Source organism: Cariama cristata, unplaced genomic scaffold, assembly GCF_000690535.1.
Source record: "Cariama cristata isolate BGI_N322 unplaced genomic scaffold, ASM69053v1 scaffold17841, whole genome shotgun sequence".
In the NCBI taxonomy this organism is placed as follows: Eukaryota; Metazoa; Chordata; class Aves; order Cariamiformes; family Cariamidae; genus Cariama; species Cariama cristata.
The window spans coordinates 30,237-54,333 of record NW_009597781.1 but is presented as its reverse complement, the minus strand read 5'-3'; the positions used below and the strand labels follow the sequence as shown (position 1 = coordinate 54,333).

The following is a 24,097-nucleotide window of genomic DNA, read 5'->3' as shown; positions in this document are numbered from 1 at the left end:
TTCTCTGGGCAACCTCTTCCACTGCCTCACCACCCTCAAAGGGAAGAATTTCTTCCTAATATCTCATCTAAACCCACCCTCTTACAGTTTAAAGCCATTGCCCCTTGTCCTATCACTCTATGCCCTTGTAAAAAGTCCCTCCCCAGCTTTCTTGTAGGCCCCTTTCAGGTACTAGAAGGCTGCTAGAAAGTCTCCTGGAGCCTTCTCTTCTCCAGGCTGAACAATCCAAACTCTCTCAGCCTGTCTTCATAGGAGAGGTGCTCCAGCCCTCTGGTCATCTTCCTGGTCTCCTCTGGACTCACTCCAACAGGTCCATGTCCTTCTTGTGTTGGGGGCCCCAGAGCTGAAGGCAGTACTGCAGGGGAGTAGATGCAGTACTGCAGAGCAGAGTAGAGGGGGAGAATCCCCTCCCTTGACCTGCTGGTCACGCTGCTTTTGGCACAGCCCAGGATACGGTTGGCTTTCTGGGCTGCAAGCGCACATTGCCAGGTCGTGTTGAGCTTCTCAACCACCAGTACCCTCAAGTCCTTCCACTCAGGGCTGCTCTCAATCCATTCTCCACCCAGCCTGTATCTGTGCTTCGGATTGCCCTAACCCAGGTGCAGTTCTATTCCCCAGCTGTAGTTTAGTAAGAACTAAACAGCCAAATCCCACTAGCATTTTTTACAAGTTTTTAGAAGTTTTTACAAGGAAGAGCTCTTGCAGAGAAAAAAAAAAAGTCTAGATAGGCATAACAGGCACACAGGAAAATCATCAACATTTTTCTCAGGCTACGATCTAAAATAGCATGAACTGGCAACGATGCTGAAAGCAACAGTCTCCTGTTCTCCATCTCCCCTTCCCACACCTGTGTCACTTCCTCCCTTTTGCCTGCACACACATTTAAACAGCTGCATAATGAACTACATCACAGCATTTATCAGACTTGAAACAAATCCAACCAAAAATGCCCACAGCAGTTTCCAGGGAGCTGAAGCTCCTCAATCTGGTTCCCCACACTGTTGCACTAGCTCTCAGGCTTACAGAAGGAAAGGGATAGTGCAATAGCTAACAAGGGCAGAATTGCTTCTTTTGAAAGAAGTGCCGTCTTAAAATAAAACCCACTGAACACATTTTTAGAACATCTCTAAAACACAAGCATACATGTAGGTAGCACAAAGTGCAACTGATGCAAAACTAAATACTTGTCTTACAGTCTTCATGTTAAGCATAAGAAGAGATTTTGTATTTCACTTATCTTAGATGTGGTAAAGTTTGTGATTTTATCAGATTTTAATCAGATGAAAAAGGTATGTTCTAAAATTCAACATCCACATTCATATGGTTATTTGATCCATTAAACAAAAGTTAGGTACTCTTAAAAACACTAGGTTTTCAAGATACTTTAAACAGCAAAGTATAAGCTATCCAGAACTCGTCTTCACAATTTTTGCCTAAAAACATGTAGTATTTTGCATTAGACAGATCATCAGGTTACTGGGTCAGTGTTTTTGCCTCTTGTTCTAATCCAAGAGATCCTGAAAATATCATTTACTTCATAAGAGAAGGTACAATCAGTGCTGTATAACTTTTACACCAAACCAAAATGAAGACAAAGGAAGTGTTACATACCCTCAGAATCCTAAAGTTAAAAAGAAAAGTTAGATTTGGAATAACAACACAGCTGGAAAATAGCAGAAGCAGTAAGTGTTTCAGCCTTGATGATTTTAATCTACAATTAAAAAATTACAGGGAAAAAAGTACAGTCCAGTTCAAAAGCTGAAGATCCAAGCTATGCAAATGTCAAGCAGTTCAATTTGTTAAGAATTCTGATTCACCTTCAAAATCCTTTCCTGTGGCTACACACACTTTACAGAGCTGAAGTTCGATCTTACCTCTTTAGCACAATCCTTGTGAGAGCAGCAACAGTGGGAATTAACAATTACAAATACGGGACAGATCTCTCTTTTTGTAAAATCCATCAGGAAAAGATAGACGCACACACCAAAGAGTTAGGTGCTGGTTTCCAGTGGGAATCCACTAGGCTGTGGATTTAACGCACAGCAGAAGGAAAGCAGACATCAAAGTTAGAAGGGAGCATTGTTTTCTGTTTGATACCTCTTGTACTTTTCCAAGTCCAGTACATGAGGCTGCAGAGATCTGAGCTTAATATCTGCTTTTCCCACTCAAATACTGAATAGAAAGAATCAATATAAGCAAGAGGTAAGTGTGTCCTTCTCTGCCTGCCCAGCTAGCTGTAAGGAGGAGGAAGAAGAGGCAGTGCAAGGATCCTTTACTTCCTGCATGTCCCCGCCCCCCACCCCCGCTGGCCTGCTCTGCCTACTCTCCACCCAGGTTTTCTGCAATAGTTTAAGGCCACGTGTAGGACCATCACCCAGTTCACTCCTGCTGTTGCAGAAGTACACTTATAAACAGAGGGGAACAGGTCAGTCAGTCTGTTGTTCTGATACAAGGTTGCTAGCGCTAGTTTTGTACAGGGGGATGAAGGCAGCTGCTGCTTCTCCTCTTCTTTCCATGGAGCTACAGAAGTATATATACAGCTGACTACAGTTAAATACTAACAAAACACATCAGCACTAGGATAATCTAATATATTCCACCACCCTCCTTCCTGACAATCACATTCTGCTACCATCGGCAACATCACCTGCTTTTGTTTTACTCGGTGCTTAACGTAAGGGAATAGGGATTTGAAGGTGATTTTCAAACTGTTGGACAATGTTAGAAAGCCACGTTGTCGCTTGTTTTACGCCACATGCGCATAAGTAATCCAGAGTTGCATTTTTTAATACCTCATGCTAGACTCCAAATCTAAACCTGAAGCCTGACATCTTCCCCCCCCGGCTATCTAGTTTCAAACAGTCATTGTAAAACTTGTTTACTAATAAAATGAGTTGTCCACAGTTTCAGGGTTTTTGGGGTATTTTTGGAAGGATATAAGGAGCAACGCTAAGAAAGATCACATACGCCATTTTAAAGTGTGAGCAAATGAATTTTGACCAACTAGCAATGATAAACTGTGATAAAATTCAATTTCAAATTATCAAGATCACTTTTCACCCCAAAACAGCACACTTAGTTCCAGTATACCACAATTATACCAGTATTGTTGTCATACCATATGACATCAATGTTGCAAAAGCAATACTTTTTGGTCCTTTACTGGGCATTTTGGAAATCCTCTCTACCAGCTGCTGTAAAACTTTAGAGGGATCAAGGGAAAAGGGATCATTAAAGATCCTGCTATGTTGATTGGCCTTCCAATTGCTTAGCTAGACATCTTATCACACACAGGCACACCCCCACACACACACACTCCCAAAAAAAAATCAACTAACTGTTGATTATCATCTCCATTTTAATGGTGCTTACTGATATTATGAATAAAGCATGTTGGAATTTCGCTCGCTATTGCTTATAAATTTTTTTGTTGTTACAGTTGCACTCGAACCAACTAGATCCTTTGCAGTCAAAGCAAATCTACTTCACTGGAATAAAAATCTAACATTTTGCATGTCAAATTAAGGCTACATTTTTCTGGGGTACACTGTATGACCTGCAAAGAACGTTGAACGTTTCAGCTTCTAACAAGAACAGAGTCTACCCATCCCAGCCTAACCACAATTCTTGCATGGCTCTTTTCAAAGGTGCTACAACTGCAGAGCTTGAAAGGAATTCTATCCTAACTGATTAATCTTCTCAAACAAAATGTTCTAACATTGTAGTCCAGAGGCTAACAGAATCAGTAGCAAAGTCAAATCACACAAAGTAATTAAAGTCTCTATATTTTCTTCTTGCTAAATTGTAACCATTCTAGTTTGAGCCAGTCCCAGGCTGCTACAAACCATTAATTCCAGGAATTTAGACAGAGCATGATTCCAGTGGAAAACAAGCCAATGATCCTACCTCCTTCCTCATAGTCAAAGAAGCCTCCAGGCAATGGTATATATGGCATTTAAATTGCTTTACCTCATGATCATCTAAATGTTACCATCTGCTATTACCCAGCCCTCAAAACCTACATGTTTTAACCATTTCACCACCTTTTCCATCTCTAATCCTTCATCTTAATCCTGTTGTGTGTTCTAGAAACAATCTTTCAGATTCAGTTCTTTCCTTATTTCACATGAGGTACACCTATAACTATTTGATAATTCTCATACCAGTCCAATCAAATAGCTATTGTGAAAAGGAAGACTTCAGCTGAAGTCTTAGTCAGTTCAAAAGAGAAATGGGTTGCCTACAGAAGATGGATTTTATAGTTCTTGTTAAAAAGCAAGATAGAGTGGTTGAAACTGCAGGGAAAAAATTTAAAACAATGCAACACATTTAGCAGAAGTGGAAGTTTAGCTTCTCTGATTTCAGTGTTTTCATAGCAATTAATTCTGGACAATTGATAATTCTGCCAAGAATTAAATCAGTAAATCCTGCAGAATAAGCTGTGTCAGATCAGTATCCTAACAGAGTAAATAGCATTACTGCAATATAAGCAGTAGGAGCAGATGAAAGCTTTCAGTGAGCTAGAGTTAGCTCATGAGGCAGTATTTAGACCAGGACAGGCCTAGTTTTCTTCTCTTCTGATCAAAATCAGCGATTGTACACTTTGAATCCAGCAACTTTTGAACTTGACTGATCTACCACCATCCAGATCAAAATTCAGGCTCTCAGATAGCTGAGAGCCTATGTCACTGAAATAGCTTGACCAGTTGGTCTTCACCCTCTGCGATGCAGGTGTGTAAGTAATCCAAGTCCCATGATTCCTAAATTTCTCCATACCAGCTGTCTTCACGATTTGCAACAGATAACCACATATGCCCAGATTTCACAAACACATTGTAAAGACAATAGAGGCACTCTAGTATTTATACAGGCCTGCTTGCTGCAACCTGACTGATCACAACTTAGAAATTCTCTTCCTCCTCAATTTAGCACCTATTCTCAAACAATTTTTGAGGCCTTAATAAAAAACAAGAGGTCAGTCACAACAGCAAAAAAAAATTCCCAAACATACATGATTAAAGTTGTTATACAGATAAGGTATATTTGTATTTTGACACACCCATACTAACTGCTTATTCCTAAAGTTTGTGAGGTTGCTTAAAAGAAGCACCTAGTCATTTGTACGAGATAAGCTTCGGTGAAAAGAATGAAACTGTCTCCTCATTTGACTAGCCATCACTGCTTGCTATCATCTCCACATCTGTATGCTATAACTGATCTCCAAGCCCAGGAGCTGCAGGACACTGATACTGCCCGCTTAACCAACTTCTTTGCCATGTCTCAATATTTTTACCTATTAAAGCCAGAGAATTTACAGCTTTAAAAGTCTTACAAGACCGATCTAGTAGGCTACAGTTCTGTTGCTTTGTTTCCACACAGTTTAGTTTGAACAAGAACTAGTCATAACTCTTCCTAGAAATCCTTGGCTGCAATCCTCTCCAGAACTCTGAAGTAAAAGGCTGTAACAAAGTTGAAAACCACTGTATTTGTGATAATATTGAAACACAACTTATGCTAAGCACTGCTGCTGAATACACACCATGCCTGATATTGATGCTTGTAACAGCAAAAAGGGTCTTGTTTAGAAACACACAGTATGAGGACAGAAGTTCTTCTGAAACAACAGTAAAGTCTGGACAAGTGGACCAAGCACTAACTTTTCACTACTCCTGCACAAGAGTGTAAAGGTAAGATCAGTTTAATCTATAGTGCACAGTTCTTTAACCTCACACTTAGAAGCAGGGATGCTGCCTTTATCATTCAAACAAGAATATACAGTGGTGAGCATCTTGAGTTAGCTGAACAATCCTTTGCTTTGTGACTTCAGCTTGGAAATTACTTTCTAAAAAAACACAGACATGCCTAGACACACATTTCAGTGCTGTAAATTTAGAAATGCCAGTGACACAATACTAAAAGTGTCTTTCTTCTATTTTCAAGATGGAAAATACTTTGAGAAATCAAACTGTATTAGTGGCATCCTCTGCTTTAATCAGCCACCATTTGGATAGAAAAACATCATCTAGTACTTATTTTTAAATTCAAGTACAGCAACAGTAATTCAAAAACCACAGATTAGTTCCAGTGGACTTTGAACCAAATTAAAATAATGATCCAGCATGGGCCACAAAACACATTTGGTACCAGAACTAGCCCTTAGAAGAAGATACCTACTAAAAGGCCTAGGTTAACATTGCAAACACGGAAAATAGTGCACAATGCAGACAATGCATCAAAAGTCATTGTCCCTTTTATTTTATGACTTACTCTAATAGGAGTGAAGGACTTCTATTTGTGTACCAAAAGATTCAACAGTTTCAGAGGGTGGTCCTAAAAACTATCCCTGCTATGCAGAGAACTTTATGATAGTGCTAACGGGTGGTGAGGTAGAAATAGGTCTCTGAAAGAAGTTTACCTTAAAACAAAGTCACAAGCTCACAGTGTTAGGAAGCTTCTCAATACTCACACCGGGCAGAGAAGCAACAGCCTTTTGTCTCTTTAGCATAAAAAAGTTATGCACAACAAGCAAGAGAGTTTCTTTATATATAAATTTTAGCCTGTTGTCTCTCTATTTTTGGGAATAAACTGTATCTGTAAAATCACATTCAACTTCAGTGACCTCCATTCTTCTAATACAGGAACAAACAAAAACATTCGAGGCATACATACTCCCATGTCACTGCCTGCTCTGACAACAGCTGTGCGTAACCTGGAGGTAACTATAAAGGGTTTATGTAAAACTTTGGTGGAGCTCTGATCTATGAATCATATTATAATCTCAAAATAACTTATTATTACTCAACATCCCTGTGAGCTTCCACAAGACTAAAACTTTCCTGAACATACCCCATTCCTACCCCTGTGCAACTACAGCAGTACAGTTGGTGGGACAAGAAATAGTAGCTCATGCATTCTCAATGTCAGTATTTTTGACTAGCGGCACTATACTGACAAACATTGAGCTATCAGTCTCCCCACAGTAATGCTTCAGTGATTCATTAATTCTTCTCATCACACTGCAAAGCCAGACATTTTAAAAACACTTATCACCTCCCTGTTCCTAAGAAGAGTAACCTTCCCATACCTTGCTGAAACTGTGATACTAAAATTTAATATTCTGTCCTGTACTGACATCTATTTAGCTCTTACATTAACTGAGGTTAATTTAATTGAAGAAGTCTGATCATTATCTATTAAGGAACATTTTAAGTTTTTAAACATGCATTGTTTACTCGGTATTCCGTGAACTTATTTAGGTTTCTAAAAACACATTTGGAAACTCTGTAATACAATCAAATTTTAAAGTTTCAGATATTAAATACACATTCGATCTTTATTTTATGCAACTCAACCAAAGCTCATGCCCCTTCCCCCCTTTAATTCGTGATCATTTTAAAATCATATCCAATTCAAAATTGCTGAGACACACATTCCAGGCTCAGTAGTGAACAATATAAGAAATATGCCCTTTCACTTCAAACCAAGTTTGTTTTACAACACCAATACTGACAAAACAGTTCTAGCTGTAATCTAGAAGCTTTTGATGCAGAATAGCACAAACGCCTGTAAAATCAACTTGTCAGTGAGCTACTTTTAGAAAGGAATTCAGGTGAATGATCCTTTTCCCTTCCAACTTCAGATATCATCTGCCCTAGCTGTGCAAACCATATAGCATGTTTTATCTCAGTGTTCAAGCTGATCCCTGCTTTTTCTTACTTAGATCATTGTTGTTTCTAAAAGAGCACTTCTCATCTAACACGCGAAGCTTCTTAAGATATTAATGCTTCACAACCTTGAATTCCCATCTTCTGTTTTTAAGGCTATATATTTCTGAATTGATCAGTCAGTGACTGAACCTCCATTCAGGAAGATTCTTCACTCTTAAAGACGTTGCAGCAAAACGCTTGCAATAGAGTTGAACAACTATGAGAGGCAAGTGGTAGAAGCTTAAGCATTCTTCAGTCTGTTCAGTGTGATGCAGAAGAATTAAATCTGATGTGCAATTTTTTTTTCATTTGACACTTAAGTACCTGAAGTTTCCTCTTTCAATGACTACAACTACAGGAGTTTGCCCTTTCTTACCATTAATCTGTTCCCTGTGCTTGGTTTGAAGGTTCATGGCCTTTCACTATCTGCTTTATGAAAAGACTACTTGCTCTGTTTGAGGGTTACCTCCCTCTACTTTTCCATGGATTTTTTTCCAATGCTTTTTCCACTCAAAAGCTTGATAGAAGGGGTGTGTCTGGATCTATCTGAACCAGGCCAAGAAACCAAGTTATTCAAGGTAAAGAAAGAGAGTCTTATGTATGCCTAAAAAAGTTGCATATTGCTTCCAGAAAGCAAAAAGAGGACACTCATCAACATTCATTAAGCACTGCAAGTAAAATTAATCATAAGTCTAAAGGTTAAGGATTTATTAGGTTAAGTTGCCTAGAATCCCTCAGGAAGAGGAAAAAAAAGAGCTGGGATACTTTGCCCATTGCACCTCTAGTGAAAATGAAGTAGTTGACTAGTCTAGACAATTAAGACACCTAACTTTTAAGACACTGAAGAAGAGATTAACTTCATCTCAATTTATGAAAACTGCAGCACTTTTTAACTGCCTGGTTTCCAGCCACGAGAATGACCTTCACTCTAAACCAGAGAGCTTCAGTTTCTACCAGTTAGGGAAATTAAGGCTTTCTAAACCAGTCAGATGCTGCCTGGTCAGGTTACTCATTATGTACCTTGTTCCCTTGGGCCTTTTTTTAAGCTCTGTAGAACAGAAAATAAAGATGCTGTGCCGATTCTGTGGAACATTTCGGTACAGAACAACTCCCCCCCCCGCCCCCCCGCCCCGCCTTCTGATCTTAAGGCCGGCTCAGAAGGCAGACATTTGTTTACAGAGAAGAGACTTTTGGTGAAAGAAAGGACAAGTGCAAAACTTCCACTTTGTCAAAGTAAGCGTGAAGAAAATTAAGTATACAGCATAAGTCCATCAGGAGAACTTAAAAGGTAAGTTTACATAATGGGAGGGGGTGAAAGAAAAGAGACTCTTCTGCTCATACTCAGCTGACTAGTACATTTGAAACTAAGGATGGTCTTATTAACTTTTTTGCAATGAACATGTTTGAATTTTTATGTTAGTGGTAGATATGCAAGAATGAGACAAATCTGCATAATAAACCCATTGACTGTCTTTTTACTAGTCCTGGGACTAGTAAATCACCTAGAAAATTTAAGACTTGGGACATCCAAGTACTAGAGATTGAGTAATCAGTACCTCCACATGCTTATAAAAGTAATCTCTGTGCTGCAAAAAGAAATCTTGAAGGAAATATAGTGTAGAGGTCATTGAGGTCTATACCACACCTGTGAGTGGTAGCTGCAACATGAACAAGAAAAAAACAAGCTAGCTTTTGAGGCAACTGCATGCGTTACATTGGTCTCAGCAGAGGCTGAGACAAAGCAGCTGAAGCTACTGCAGTTAGTTATGCCTTCACTGCATTGCTTCCCAGACTAAATTAAGAAATCATACTTAAGATGGCTACTCTGTAAATATCTGTTTTCATTTAAATGCACATGTAGCCCACTTCAAATATCTCCTGTGACAAATTGTTTAATTGAAATAAGCATGGAACAGGTCAAAGAAAGAATCCCAGTCTCCACAGAGGAATGAAACCTTCCTGAATTTTACCAAGATCTTACACCCTTTTTTTTTGTGCACGTGAGTGCAAGTGAGTATATAATAGAATTAAGTGTCTTGATCACATCTTGTATTGGAACTGTCTGTATTGCTTTGATATGGTGCAGAATTGAAAAAGAAGAAAAAGTGGGGAGGCATTAATTTCCTAATCTAGTAGTGTATCACACAGACAGTTGTGTTTGCAGAAGAGGGCAGAGGAGAAAAAAAACAAGTCACAGGAGCAGGCAAGACTACCTTAATAGTGTCGCTTATTTTCAATTAATTACAGGCTTAGTTGGTTTTTTTTCTGAGGCCAAGTAGGCAGCAATAAGTGCCCACTGAATGCATTCAGTCTCAGCTGAAGAGACACACTGCTTAAACCTCAGAGGTGATTACCCACCTCCCAATAAGGTAAAAATCCCAGGAGTTACAGTTTCTTTAAGTACTAACTACTAATTTATTTGGAATCATTTCCAAAGAACAGCAGAGCATAGCTTCGATGAAGAAAACAGAGGGTTTTCAGACAAAATCGCAACATTATGATTTGATGAAAACAAAGAGGAAGGCTAGGCTACTTTATGCTTGAGTGACAAGACAAGCATATCTCATTTTTCTTTCTAAAGAAACTGCTAGTGCAAGGGTCGGCACCGAGTATGCTAGAGGATGCAAGTACAAAGAGGTCAATACTCTGTGTCAAACTCCTGCTGACTTCCTTACCAGAACTGTAACACAAAGTTCAGCAAAACACCTTGAGCCCTACAAATTGTAGACAGTTGGGTTTTTTTAAGCCAGGCATTTAGCCAGAATCTTCTAGTTAAAGTGAGCCAGAAAACCAATTTAATTGCACTTTTGTTTCTTGGGCCAGGGAAAATTTGGGAGCTTTACCCCAGCACTGCTTTAAGGAAAAACAGGAACTTCCCAGCGAGATAACGTAGACAACAAGACAAGCATCTCGCTAACAGCAGACTCACACAGCAGTGCTGTTACCCAAGATGTGAAGCAACAATAACTGCCTGGGCGAAAGAATGTCTCATGTCTACAAGGAACTTCAGCATTCAGATCTGCTAGCTAGATCTTTGCTTACCTAACTGTATTATTTAATCAGAAAACTGCTCCCAACCATGAGGGAAGACCCTGAACAGAAGAGGTAGAACATGGGCATTAAGACACCTTTTACAGGCTTCTATCCAAAGCAATAGCAAGGATTTAAACTCATGGAGTAACTCTGCTTTTTACTAAGCTTAATAGTTACTGTAAAGGAGGTGAGGGAAATCAATTAATTTAAATATGTATCGCCTGCACTGACTGGCTGCACATTGTGATCTTATTGCCTTTGGGGTTTCAGTGGTTTTTAAGCTCCCACATGGCATGATCTTCCATGACCGTCAATAGCAGACCATTATTATTGTCTTTCCCTCTGGTCTCTGTGTATGCATCTAGATAAAATAATCTTTTCATTTAAGGCACAGCAAGACTATAGCTGCTCCCTCAAAATATTCTTAAACATGCCTAGGAAAGTAGCAAACTAAGGGGTTGAAATGCAAAAGTTAAACATCTTCCAGAAACCACATTCACCTTCCAACACACATTAGAAGGAAACATGTCGGTAAGTACTGTTGGAGTCACCTACACAGGGAGCTTTCTGACTCCACTCTGTTATTGATGGTTCACACACTGTCCATTTAAGTACTGAATTTCTCAACTGGTTCACCCCTCACCCATAACTGCAGACACTGTCTAAACTTCTAAAGTTTCCTTTGAAATTACAGAAAATCTTATTTGCTTTAACAGGGAGCAATGGACAAGGGCAGAAAACTATACAGCTCTTTTTCACATTGGTTCACAGAGCTTTCAGAGTGGTAAAAAGAATACAAAGAGTATTTTATTTCACTTTCATAACATGGTTCTGCTTTCCACATTATAGAAGAAACACTGAATTCTCCATTATCAGTTAAGACAGGTTTGTGATTTATTTCCAGATAATGTTGTCTCTTCTTCATTGAAAGCCTTCCTTGAAAGTTATTGAAGTTTTGTTTGTGGTTGTTTTTCTTTTTAAACAAACTGCTTTGTGACTACAATGAAATAAACAAATCCAAATATACCAAAGCACACAGCCTTTCATTCTCTGCCTAGAAGCAGATAAATGTAATTTTATTTACCTTCCTGTCCTTTGCTCCTTCTGAAAGGAAACAAGATTTCCTTGATTTCATATCAAAGTACATTTTAGAGCTCTTCAAGGAGTAGATGAAATGGCAGGAAAAAAAAATTTCAACAATTAAATTAAATCTGTGAACCATCAGCAGCAGAGCAGAGTAGAAGGTGGTGTAGGGCAGACCAAAAAATTACCAGTGTTTCTCATCCACTTAGAATTTCAACAGACAAAAACAATGGGCAGAAAGAAGCATCAAGCAAAATAAACAAGTGGTAAGCTGAACCTTGGTAAGTCTCTAGAAAAGTTTGTCTGCTACAAGCCCCTAACAAGGGTTTCCAATTGCTAAGTACTTCACAGACCAGGGAAATGACAGCTCCTTAAGACCTGGGGATTTCCAAATCTGAGATTGTCTCAAAAGCTCATTCTCACCACAGCCCAGTTCCTAGCCTTTTTAAAGGAATGGCCAGTTACATCAGGTATCTGTTCTGAGAAAAAGTGCCTATCCAAATTATGCTTCTTTGGCTCTGGCCAAGACACATACATAAGCATAGCAAAAGGTACCACTAAGACTGTTTTGGTAAGATAGTCAGTTTTCTTTCACTGATCCAAATAGCTTGCAGATCAGACTACGCTGTAAGCAGAGTAAAGGCTAGACTTCACCCTTGTTTTTCCTCTCTATTTAGAAAATGACAGGTAAGTCCACCAACATGCAATAAAAAGACTCTGCATGTATGTGTACATATAAAGAAACTTACTCTAACATCTGTTCAAAAAAAACAAAATGGCCATTTATTCCCTCTTTCTTCCTCCGTCTGCGCCTCTCCAATATTCCCCTTCCAACAAGGGACAGTTTTTTATTTTACCAAGCCTTCCTTCAGAACTCATTTCTTCTAACACGAAGACCCTTCCTTCCACATCTGTAAGTTAGTCATTATATCTGCCTTTTATAGTGTGAGGCATCAGAGAGCATTTTATTTCTCCAAAGCTAAGCAAGCCACTTATTAACTTCTCCAAGATAATACAACACAAAAAGATTAACAGGAATTCATTTGTCTATGGGTCGGAGAAAGAGGGTTTTTTCCTCCCTCCGCACAGGTATTCTGAGAATCCCAGTGCAAGTTTTCAGTTCCCCAAGTGGTTACCTCACTATTCTTTCTGAATGCTTAGATTAGACAGTTGAACATGTGCAGTTTGTCTTACTGCACTGGTACAGTCTTCATGACACTGTTTTAGCTAGATCACAAAGTAAACCTAGCCACAATCATTCTGAACATTTCTAGCACTACAGTTCTGTTTCCTACGTTCAAGGCCTCTGGGTTTCACTTAGTCTAGTCAGACAGGCAAATTCAAATCTCTTGCTTGCCTTCTCAGCCTTACTGGTTTCACTCAAAATGCCTCCACCACCACCACACTTACCAGCACTTTTCTGGGTGGAATACCTTCCTGCTATTTATCAGGTATTTCCATTGCATAATTATAAGTAGTGCACCCAACACACCGTAGCTAAGGGCCACTTGGAATTCAGAAAACTATTAACTTAAAATCACTCTAGATAACAATTTATGATTTGCCTTGGCAGGCAGCTACGCCAAAGTGCTCTGAATTTGGGATCCAGCTTTATTTCAGAGAACAAAGTTACCAGCTAATCTTCAAGACTGAAATATTTCCACCATCCCCCAGTGGCTTAGAAAATAATCCGCTACTACTCTAATGTGTTTTGTTGTTTGGTTTTGGTTTTTTGTTTTGTTAAAACCCTATGCAATACCTTCTTGTATACTGAAGGAAGAGTATGAACACACACAAAATTCTTTTTCTATTCACGTATTTCACAGGCTTCTGACTGACTGGTAAGTTGAACCATCTCATATCTTTCCACACATCTCCCAAAAACCTCGTCAGCTTCTCTTCTTCCCCACGCACACTTGCACAGTACCATGCTACCTAGCTATACTCCTCTGCTGAGAACAGTAGTAGCTTTAGAATCAGTAGTGGGGAGGGACTTACACTGGTCACTCGACGGTAGATCTGCGCAGCATTTTGGCACTCGGAATAAGGATATTCAGACGTGGCCATCTCTAGCATACACATCCCAAAAGCATATACATCAACGGATTCATCATATTTCTCCTCATACATCTCGGGGGCCATGAACTCTGGGGTACCTTAAATTAAAAGAACGATTCAGACTCTAAATGTCTCAAAGCGAGCAGAGGCTGCTGGCGTTACTCACCGCAGGAGGAAGCAGATGGACAGACCTGTGAGACAAGAGAAAGTGGAGGCAAAAAGAAGAGGGAGGAAACCCTCAGTCACTCTGTTGCATCAACATACTTTGTGAGTCTTCCATTGCAAGGCCTTTATGGAATAAGAACAGCATGAAAGGACTTATGCAACTCCTGTTTTATGCATGTTAGTTAACGTAAGTATCAAAACAGACTGGATCAGGCTGGAGTCAAACGGAGAGGTGGGGATAAGAAGAGGGTAAAACTGTAGACTAGCCATAGGCTGCAAACCAAATACTAAGGAGAGTTAAGACCACTTACCTTTTCAACCTGCAAGAAAGGAGGCATATTAAACCTTGTTTCAAAAATTACCCGACTGCACTCTGCTGCAAAAGAAGCAGTATTGGTAAGAGCCCACAGCTAGTGTCTGACCTAGTGCTCTCCATCTACTTTTTGAAGTAGAATGGTTTGGGAAAGGCCTTGCAACGAACAACTCTGTTACAAATATAATACTCATGAAAAAAGGATTAAAAAGTAATTTTCTGCAAAGGCCACTCACCAGAGCCCTTTTCTTCATATACTTACCTTCCCACCTGCAGTATATTTATAGGCCTACTGCAGATACAGGCATTACTGAGGACATCCTACAGTCAAAAATACTCAGAAATACAGAGAGATTGAGTTACAGGCATAGAGCGTGAGATTCAATAAGTCCCATTTAAATAGTGTGCAGAAAATTATCGCCTAGTGAAGCATCACAGCATCCCCCCTGTAAGCAAAGGGACTGCATTGTACAATCAGATTTACTTTAAGCCAGAGATGCAAGTTTGCTTTTTGTAAATTTAGGCACAGAATTATTTCCTGCAGACACCAGCTTCAAGACCATTTACAGATCATTCTAGAGCCAGATTGCTTGTTTTCAACACACTAAACCAAAAAAAGAGAACGTAATTGCAGTTATTTATCCAAAGGCTAACTGTTAACAGATAGCTAGATATGAAGTGGTAATTTTCCAATGATAACTTGAGGGTAAGTATGCTTAACAAAATATATTTTTTGGACACTGTATACTTTTCTTTCCTATTAATACTTTGACCCGGTTAAAAAGCAGGAAATATTTCAGTGACAGCTTGCGAGACAATTTACAGGTGTACACCATTGATCCCATCTAGGAATCTAGTATAGGACTGTTGAGTAATCCTGCATTTTAGCAAGCTCTAAATACTGAGAGTGAGAGCAACTTCATTCCCTGCAGTCTATTTACCCAACCATATAAACAAAGCTGATAAAACCAATTCTTTCAAGAATTCACAAGAAAGACTACACTAGTTCCATCAAACCAGTTTCTGAAAAAGGTTATTAGTGGATACACAAGAACAGAGCCAGTATAAGGCAACACTTCCCCAATGCATCTTCCTAACTTAGTCAAATCCACATCCTATAGACCCTGAGTAAGGCATTATACCACAGTCTGTGATGGTTTTTATATATATAGACTTTCTTTGATATATCTTACACTTTGTGAGTAATCAGAGACTTAATATTAACCCCTGGTGACAATCAAAAAAAAAAAAATTGGCTGAATAAGTTAATGCTACACTAAATATCAAGATGTTGTTTGGTCACCAAAATGCATTTGTACGTTTCATGAAGAAACATCAAATTAAAGCTGAGATTTATATATAGTCAAGAGTGGTTTTATCAACAATGTTGCACTAAACTGTTGGGCACGGCAATGAATCTATATTCCAAAATACTTGACGTTAACATACAAACATCAAAAGCACAACCAAAATTTCAACACATAATCTCATCAGGAACACAGAATGACCTCAGCAGCCAAGAAACAAAGCCTACACATTTTCAGGCTTTGACCATATCATCTTTGAAACCATATTTTTAATAGGCAGACTGGCTCATCAGCCTCCGAAACAGGAGAGGCTTACCTATCACACTTTTGGCAAAAGAAGCTCGTTTCAGGGTTGCCAGACCAAGGTCTCCAATCTTGACTGATCCAGTGGGGCCAGTAATGAAGATGTTGTCACATTTTAAGTCTCTATGAATAATGGGAGGAGTGCGCGTGTGCAGAAATTGTAAGCCTTTCAGTATCTGACGGCACCAGCTTCGTAGTACTTTAATTTTCATCACTTTAAATCTTTTCAAATACCTAATGAAAAGAGTAAGAGTAGGTTAAACAGGTTCTGCTAACAAGTAGTAGATTATGCTATATCATTTGCTATTCTGAAGTAAAAAAAGCAGTAACTAAAGAGATGCACAAATTTCAACTTCACCTCCTATCTTAAAGTCTACCTGGGCATTTCAAGACTTCCAAGGAGCTAAAAGTGATTCCCCCTCCTAAAGCTTACCCCCTTTCTTCTAGCCAGGAGACTATAATGCTGAAAGATAAATGTGAAATGCTTGATCTATAGCTAACAATTCATTTGCATACAAACTCACCTTGCTTGACCTGGCTTGCTAAGTCAGGCACTGCTTCCCTGACAAAGAGTTAAAGGCTGATGCATTACAATTCTCTATCTATTCATTCAAGACATTTTTTTTCTTCCCTTTTGTCCTGAAACTGCTTAAACAGTTACAACCTTTTCCTTGATTAAATGTAACTGAGTGGGAAGATGGGGCACTAGAGCCAAAACGCTAATAACAAAGTTGTCGCAAACTGTGCGAGAGCTCTAAAGTCGTTATACCTTAGTTATCAATATTAGTCCAAGCACTCTGGTCAAGGTTTCCAGGTTACACTTTAAATCTGCTTAAAATTTACTTGTTGAGTTGTCAAGCAAATTAGAAATTCTTAGAGATCACTTCCCTGGTGCAGGACAGGGTTTGACTATCTGATTCTGACTGGTACTACCCACCGCTTCAAAACTATGGACAGATATGGACAGGGCAGAGAAATCTTTAAAAAGGCTCTGCCAAATAATTGGCATGAAAAAGTTTGTATGTAAAGTCAGTATTCCTTTTCAGGTAGAATGTGACCAAACCTTAATTGTTCTAACATTGCTGCTTTTTAAAATCCCCTGTCAGAAGAGTCAAATTTCATACCAGAAGTATTTTCCAATGCTTGTGACCTAAGACTATGATCTTATTCTGCTCCTTAACTTCAACAGATTAAAGATGTCTCAAGGTGAATAACCTATGACAGTGTTCAAGTGCTTTCCAGCATGGCATTCTCACAATCTGTCTTTGGACAAAAACAATTTGAAGTGAAGAGTTGTTGTCTTCCTTTTGAAGAAGTACGGGCTGAAATACATTTAGAGAAAGGAACTGGCATGCTGTGCAGTGCAAGGACTTTATTCTCATTCAGCCAATGTTACTCAAAGTCTCAGATAAAAGACCAGTTTCATACTGCTGCAAGACTGGTAGTAAATTCTGTGACCAGCATGGAGTCTTAGTAACTACAACCTTAAAGTAAAACCAAGTCATGTTCAATTATTCCATAGTAGTGTTCAGTCTCTTCTGCATATCCACTTAATCAGGAGAAAAAGTCTTGAAGAGATCACTTGAATCAATACCAACATAAAAATGCACTATATTATTCCCTTTTACTTTAATTTCTCCAGTTCAAAAGAAGATCTGGAAAACCAAGTTGCTAGCAATAATCCTGCTGTGAACACAGATCTGTAAAAGCAATTGGGACCCAGTACCAGAAGGAAATCAAGTCTCAAACAGAATGTAAAGACAGGCAGGGAAAAAAAAAAAGCCAAGGAAGGAGACAAACTGAAGGAGGCTCTGAATCACACCAGCTACCACTTGAACTCTTGCTATCGACACAACCCTCATTCATCTCTCTTGAGCCTGTTCCAAAGATCACATGGTAGACACACTTCACTTCAGCATCTGGAATCCCTAATTACATTCCTGGTTTCAAATATGCTTGTCTACTGCCAGCTCCTCACTGTTAAAGGACATGGGTCCAACACCACCCAGCATCCTGCAGTGTTGCTGTCATTTTTCTGTAACAGTCATGTACTAAGTCACATGTCACTTAAAGCAGAAACCATTTTAAAATGGAAGCATATATAAATACATAAAAATACACAGACAACCCTACTAGCCAGTATGTTTCCAATTTTCCTAGTATCATAGGATAAATTAGGCTTGAGGCGACCTCAGGAGGTTTCCAGTCTAAGCTTCTCCTCAAGGTAGGATCAGCCATGAAGTCAGACATGGCTACTCTGGGCTGTATCCAGCCAGGTTTCTATGATCTCCAAGGATGGAGCCTGTACAACATCTTGGGGCAATCTGTTCCACCACCTGACTACCACCACTGAAATGGCTTCTCCTTACATCAGCCTGAACCTCTTTTGCTTCAGTTGATGCCTGTTGTCTCTAATTCCCCCACCATGCACCACTGCGAAGAGCGTGACTCCTTCATATGCCCTGGAAGGCTGCTGTTAGGTCTCCCCCAAAGGATCCTCTTCTTCAGGATGACCAAGTCCAGTTCTGCCAGCCCATCCTCACAGAGTAGGTACTCCAGCACCTGACCATCTTGGTGGCCCTCCACTGAACTTGCTCCTGCTTAATCAACGTCATTCTTGACTATTTTATAGAGTAGTAGTCAGCTTAAAGACATTGATCTTTTCACAAAATACAAGCAAAGATGAGAACACAAGGCTTTCTTAATAGTTAGCTTCAACACAGAGAGAAATAGGAACTAGAGTTTGGCTTTCTGTCTCAAATTTAGATTGGTTTTATTTTTTTAAGCAGGAAGGCTGCTGACCCATAGCATCTCAGCTTGAGGAGCCACAGGAAACCTATTAAGTTAGCAGAAGTAGTTATAAAGGTCTCCATCCTACCAGATAGCTGACAGTCATTTAAAGCAGATCAAGAACACACACTACAACAGCCTTAGACAAAACTGCTGCCTCAGACCTAGGTCAGATTAAAAATTGTCTTCATTAATAGTATAATTAAGACTTAAAATAGACAACTCTATTCTTTTTCCAGTATTTTATGATATATGATAGCATACAATATCAGAAAGCAGTTTAATTCTTTTTAACAATTGAGTTGTAAAACTTTCCCACTGCTATGCAGATGTTCAGGGACTTTTCTTCGTGCAAAATTAGAAATTTGCACAGATAGCATTTGAAAATAATGAGTCCACAATATTTTAACATTATTTATGTTTTTATATATGTATATAAATGCATACAAATACAAAAAAACATGAGGAAAAGTTACTTTAATTTACTTTAAGATATCACCACACTTTTCTGTTCACTTTTTTACATCAAGTGACAACAATATCTATGTCCCAAGTCTCAAAACAAGGAAGGTATCACTTGTATTAAATGAAGGTAATGTAAACATACTAGAAAAAGATATGGAAGTAATACTCATTCAGCCAAATATCACAAGCAAACACAAGAGTGCAGTGTAAATCTAGGAATATGACATAGGTACATGACATACTTAATGATACTAAATTTGGCACATCAGAAATTTCCCATATAGTTTAACTGTCAAGCCTCAAATGAAGCAGACAAGAATAAACTAAATCACAATTATAACAAACTATACAACAGTGGGGAAAAAACCCACCCAGAAGTCCATGATTTAAAACATCTATTAGCTCTATAGAGCCTATTAGCTCTTTCTGGATAAAATAAAAAGACCTTCATATTTCAGAGTACAAAATAATTCTGTAGCCAGTAAATCTGAGGTGTGTCTTCCTACCAACGCCCTACTTCATAATTGTCCATTATTACTTTATCATCTTGCTTATGCCACCACATAACAAGCCAACCCAAATATTAAGACCTGTCAGGGGGAGAAAGTAGTAAGAAAGGGAGAAAAAAGTAAAATCTAACACTATATATTCTAGCATAAAATTATGTAACTTTAAATAAAGGCATCTGTATAGAGCTGTAAAATTTTTACTTTCTTACTGCTCTGAAAACAGCACATGAAGCAACAGATCTATTATTTTATCTGAAATACCCTAAAGAGCCTCAGAAAAGTCCTCTCTGAACAAATGGCTAAAAAGAAAGTTGCAATATATTTAGCCCTCCGGTACTATTTCAAGAGACAAACACTTCCCTGCAATTGCAGTTCAGACTCCCAAAGAGCCATTTTTTCCTTCTTTAAGTATGTCTATTTGTGGCTATCAATAGGCATCGTAAAAACAAGACGGTCACAGTCTATTTTAACCAAATAGATTGCAAATTGTTGCTAGCTCCTACAGTCTGCTTACAAGTTTAGGATTTGAATGCCTCTCCAAGACTTAAATGGGCACTGAATTAAGACAACGACTCACAATCCCTGATTTTCAAATGCTGGCAGTTTTATTTGCAGTCGATTAATGGTGCCTGGATGCTCGCAAACAACCTCACAGTTCTGCCAGTTTCTACACTGCAAGGGAAAGACGTGATTTCAGCGTTAACTCCCCACAGGCTCCCCATACCACCAGAGGGCCCTCGCAGCAGTGGGATTTGCTGGTATCTACTTTAACTAAAAAGTAAAATAGACCTAGTTTTGCTCAACTACTTGACAGGCTGAAATTGCAGGCATCTGCATACTTTCAGATTTTTGTCAGGTACTACTTCATGAAGTTTCAGCTAAACAAGTATGTGGTGGGTTTTTGCGGTTGTTTGTTTGTTTTGGTGGGGGTTTTTTGGTTGTTTTTTTTTTTTGTTTGGTGGTTGTGTGGTTTTTTGGGTTTAAAACATACTATTTGTACTGTAGTAACACCCAAAATCTTCCAAAAGAGGTGAATTTGTGCTTTGAATTTTACAAATCAGCTCATGCTAAACGGAAAGCATCTGGAGAGGAAAACAAAAATTTTAAGAAGTGAAAAATAGAGCACTGTTTTCCTGAGCTCTCAAAATCTGAAAGTTTTCTGCATGTGCTTACTAGGACACCACAAGCAAGAATTTGACAAGCTTGTTAACTTAAAGGATGTTCTACCATACCCTGCGGTGCTAGTAAGACTCCTCTTAAACAAGAATTTCCCTAGGGAAGGTTAGCCCTCAGCAAAAGGGCTCTGTTCTTATCTATTCTGAAATATGATCTATTTCTAGTGCTCTGATTTTGTGCTAATGATTTTTATATGCTTTGACATGCCTTAATTTACTTACGTTTTCAATGTTCCAGACGTCATGAGTTCCGTCACAAGAACAATACACTTTTTTCCTTTGACTGTAGACTCCCAGGAATCATAGAACCTGACAATATTGGGATGCTGAAGACCTTTCAGCATCCCAGCTTCCTCTTTAAATCTTTGTCGCTCTGACTTGGACAGCTTCCGATCCTAATGGAAAAAAAAGGTACATCAGAAAGTTTTACTTTATTTCTTACTTGGAGAAGCAGTAACTTGAAAAACAGTTGGGTACGGTCAGTGAACAAGTAAGAATCAGCAGTCTTAAATGCCATTTAGTTTGCAAATGTTCAAGTTAATGTAAAAGTTAAATACTCTACCTAGAAGACATTTTATTAGTCTTTTTTATCATATCTTTTTCCTTACAATCTGCTTTCTCTCAGAGGTAAGAATTGCAAGTTTGTAGATTGTCTCCTCTTCCTGTTTCCTCCTCCCCTACTCTAACAAATTTAGTCATTGGCTAACTTCAGGTGGAAGGGGAACATAGTGTCCTCAAATATTCAAGTGTTCAAGAGTTGACAAAACAGGATCATTTAAAGTCTCTCTCTCATGTTGTACATAACAATAATCTTTAGTTACTCCTATGCATATAATATCCAGACCACTGGTAACAGATGGAATTAACCCCCCATATAGGGTACAGAGCATCTAACCTCTCTAACATACAGTTATGTACTTATAACTGTAGAAGAACAAGTAAATGAGTTGGATTTTCTTTGATCAAAAGCATGAGCCCATAATTGAACAAGTTTCCTGTAACCTAGCATCGAGGAAAACAAGAACATAACTCACACTAGAGACAGAAAGCAATTATTTGGCCAGAGACAGATCATGAAAAAGCATTCCTGGACAATACCGTTAATATTATCTACCAATAAGTGACTATCACATATCGTCAAGACTCTCAGCAGCTATTACCAGAACAAGGTGCACATCTCGAGAGAAAACAGTTTCTTTGTGCCATTCAGCGTTGTCAGCTTACCAATGCACTGGGCACACCAGTCAGATTGATCGACTGACATAAATTGGATCCATATGCATCTTGTATTAAAAAACCCACTTCAGGATATACTTAAAGCCAGAATTCTAGAATCACTGTTTCTAACAGTTATTTAGGAATAACCAGTGACCTCTTTGTCAAATCTGAGTAAAAATGTTAAGTCACTTCATTTCATATTTCCTTTTCAATTAAAAGGATGCAATAAAAACATGTAGGGTTTACTTATACTTCTCACAGCCTCCTATTGTCCTCTAGGCAGTAATTCCGCTTCCTTTGTTTACAGGTAATGTGTTTTCTCAATACCATTCAGCCATGCTAATATCTAAACCATCCAATATTCACTTTGATCACTAACTTTTTCCTAAGAGGTTCATAAAGTATCTTTGGGCATCGACAAACTTCATGTCCAGATGAAGCTCCAATTTTCAGAAGCGTAAAAGTCTTCCAGGTGAAAGTTTGAAAATTTGAAAGTTTGAAATTACCTCAGGGATCAGTATCTTACCAGTACCTATAAATGTTAGTCACACACATACTTCTACCGTTCTTCGGAAGATCCTAAATTCTTAAGCCTTGCAAATTTAGATATCAAAAGCATTCAATCCTGTAACTATTTTGCTCTGCAGAAATTAGCAGTACTACCTCTTCTCACTCCTTCATAAGCATACTTGCACAAACAACTTTCGATATAACATGTTTGCAGAAACACTCCGCAAGCATTTAAGTATTTATGTCTGCTTAGGTGTTGGGTTTTGTTTGTGGTTTTTCTTTTTTTTAATACGGAAGTAATACTTCTATTTGAGCTATCTTACCCATCTAATAGCTTTCCTTTCATTACAATAAACAAGGCAGCACAAGTTCTGTTCAAAACCAGTTAATCTTGACTCCTACGAACAGCTGTGATACAGAAAAGTGGTGAGCTGCAATAGGTACATCAGTCAATAGACCATACACACATGCTTCTAAAACACTCAATGCTTCAAGCAATACCAAATCACAATAACTTAACCATTCTTACAGTAAAATAAAGCAGACTCTTCTCAGCCTCTGTACTTGATCCATATAATCCACATTTTAAAACTAATATATAGCTGTAAATCCAATTATTATATATGGCAATCATAAAAACAAGGCTGCAACAATTACTTTTATATCACTTTTAAATTTAGCTGTGTAATATGAAAACCTGCATTTGTTTTTGTCCAAAACCTAGATTTTAGATATACATTTGGATTAGATTTCCTTTATTTTGTGCATTCTGACAAGTTATCTACCACAAATGCTACTAACCAGCTTTAGACTACACTTGACATTAAGGTCTCATCTTAACCTATGTAAACCTAATCTCTCTTAAGGGCCTTATTCAGTTTTCCCTACCAGTGTACTACTAGCACCAAATAGAAACTAACAAGTGCTAATCTCTCTTATCAATGAACAGATTCTTAACGGCCATGCATGTTTTGACTCATTTCTTTTTCTGGTCACATCAATGCTAGCACCGTGTTCCTGCAAACATATCTGTGACATTTAAAACAGACACTCAACACTTCAGTGCTGGTATTGAAAAAAAAAAAAAAAAAAAAAAAAAAAACAAACCCACACAAACAAAAAAAAACACCCACACACACCACACCAAGACAGTGACAATATACTAAGTAATTCACTACTACTTTGAAAGTCGCACTACCCTAATGACCTGGGACAAGTTTGGACACAAACACAGGCCAACAAATTTCACCCAGGGAAGACAGCTATGTTTTTGCAACCAAGGAAACATCACACCCTTCAGTACCATACTGCAGCAGCAAAAGTGAACATTAAACAGAGCTGCAAGAAAAAGACTGAGGCCACTTGTTTCATAAGACTAGTGATGCATACTACCTTTAACTACCCTCATTTCCTTGGATACACAACCCATACACTCATCCCTAACAGTTTTTTATACTCTTTC

At 38.5% G+C, this 24,097-nt stretch overlaps 1 protein-coding gene across 1 annotated transcript in view; it reads right to left on the bottom strand.

The window, feature by feature from the left end:
* The window catches only part of WNK1 (WNK lysine deficient protein kinase 1), a gene marked incomplete at its 5' end in the record, with an annotated part of 103,468 nt that overhangs the window by 49,139 nt on the left and 30,232 nt on the right, over nt 1-24,097 (bottom strand). Inside the window, 3 exons of the mRNA XM_009709052.1 lie at nt 13,821-13,978; nt 15,982-16,202; nt 21,130-21,302. Of these exons, the coding sequence (XP_009707354.1) occupies nt 13,821-13,978; nt 15,982-16,202; nt 21,130-21,302 (552 nt within the window). The remainder of the gene's footprint in view (nt 1-13,820; nt 13,979-15,981; nt 16,203-21,129; nt 21,303-24,097) is intronic.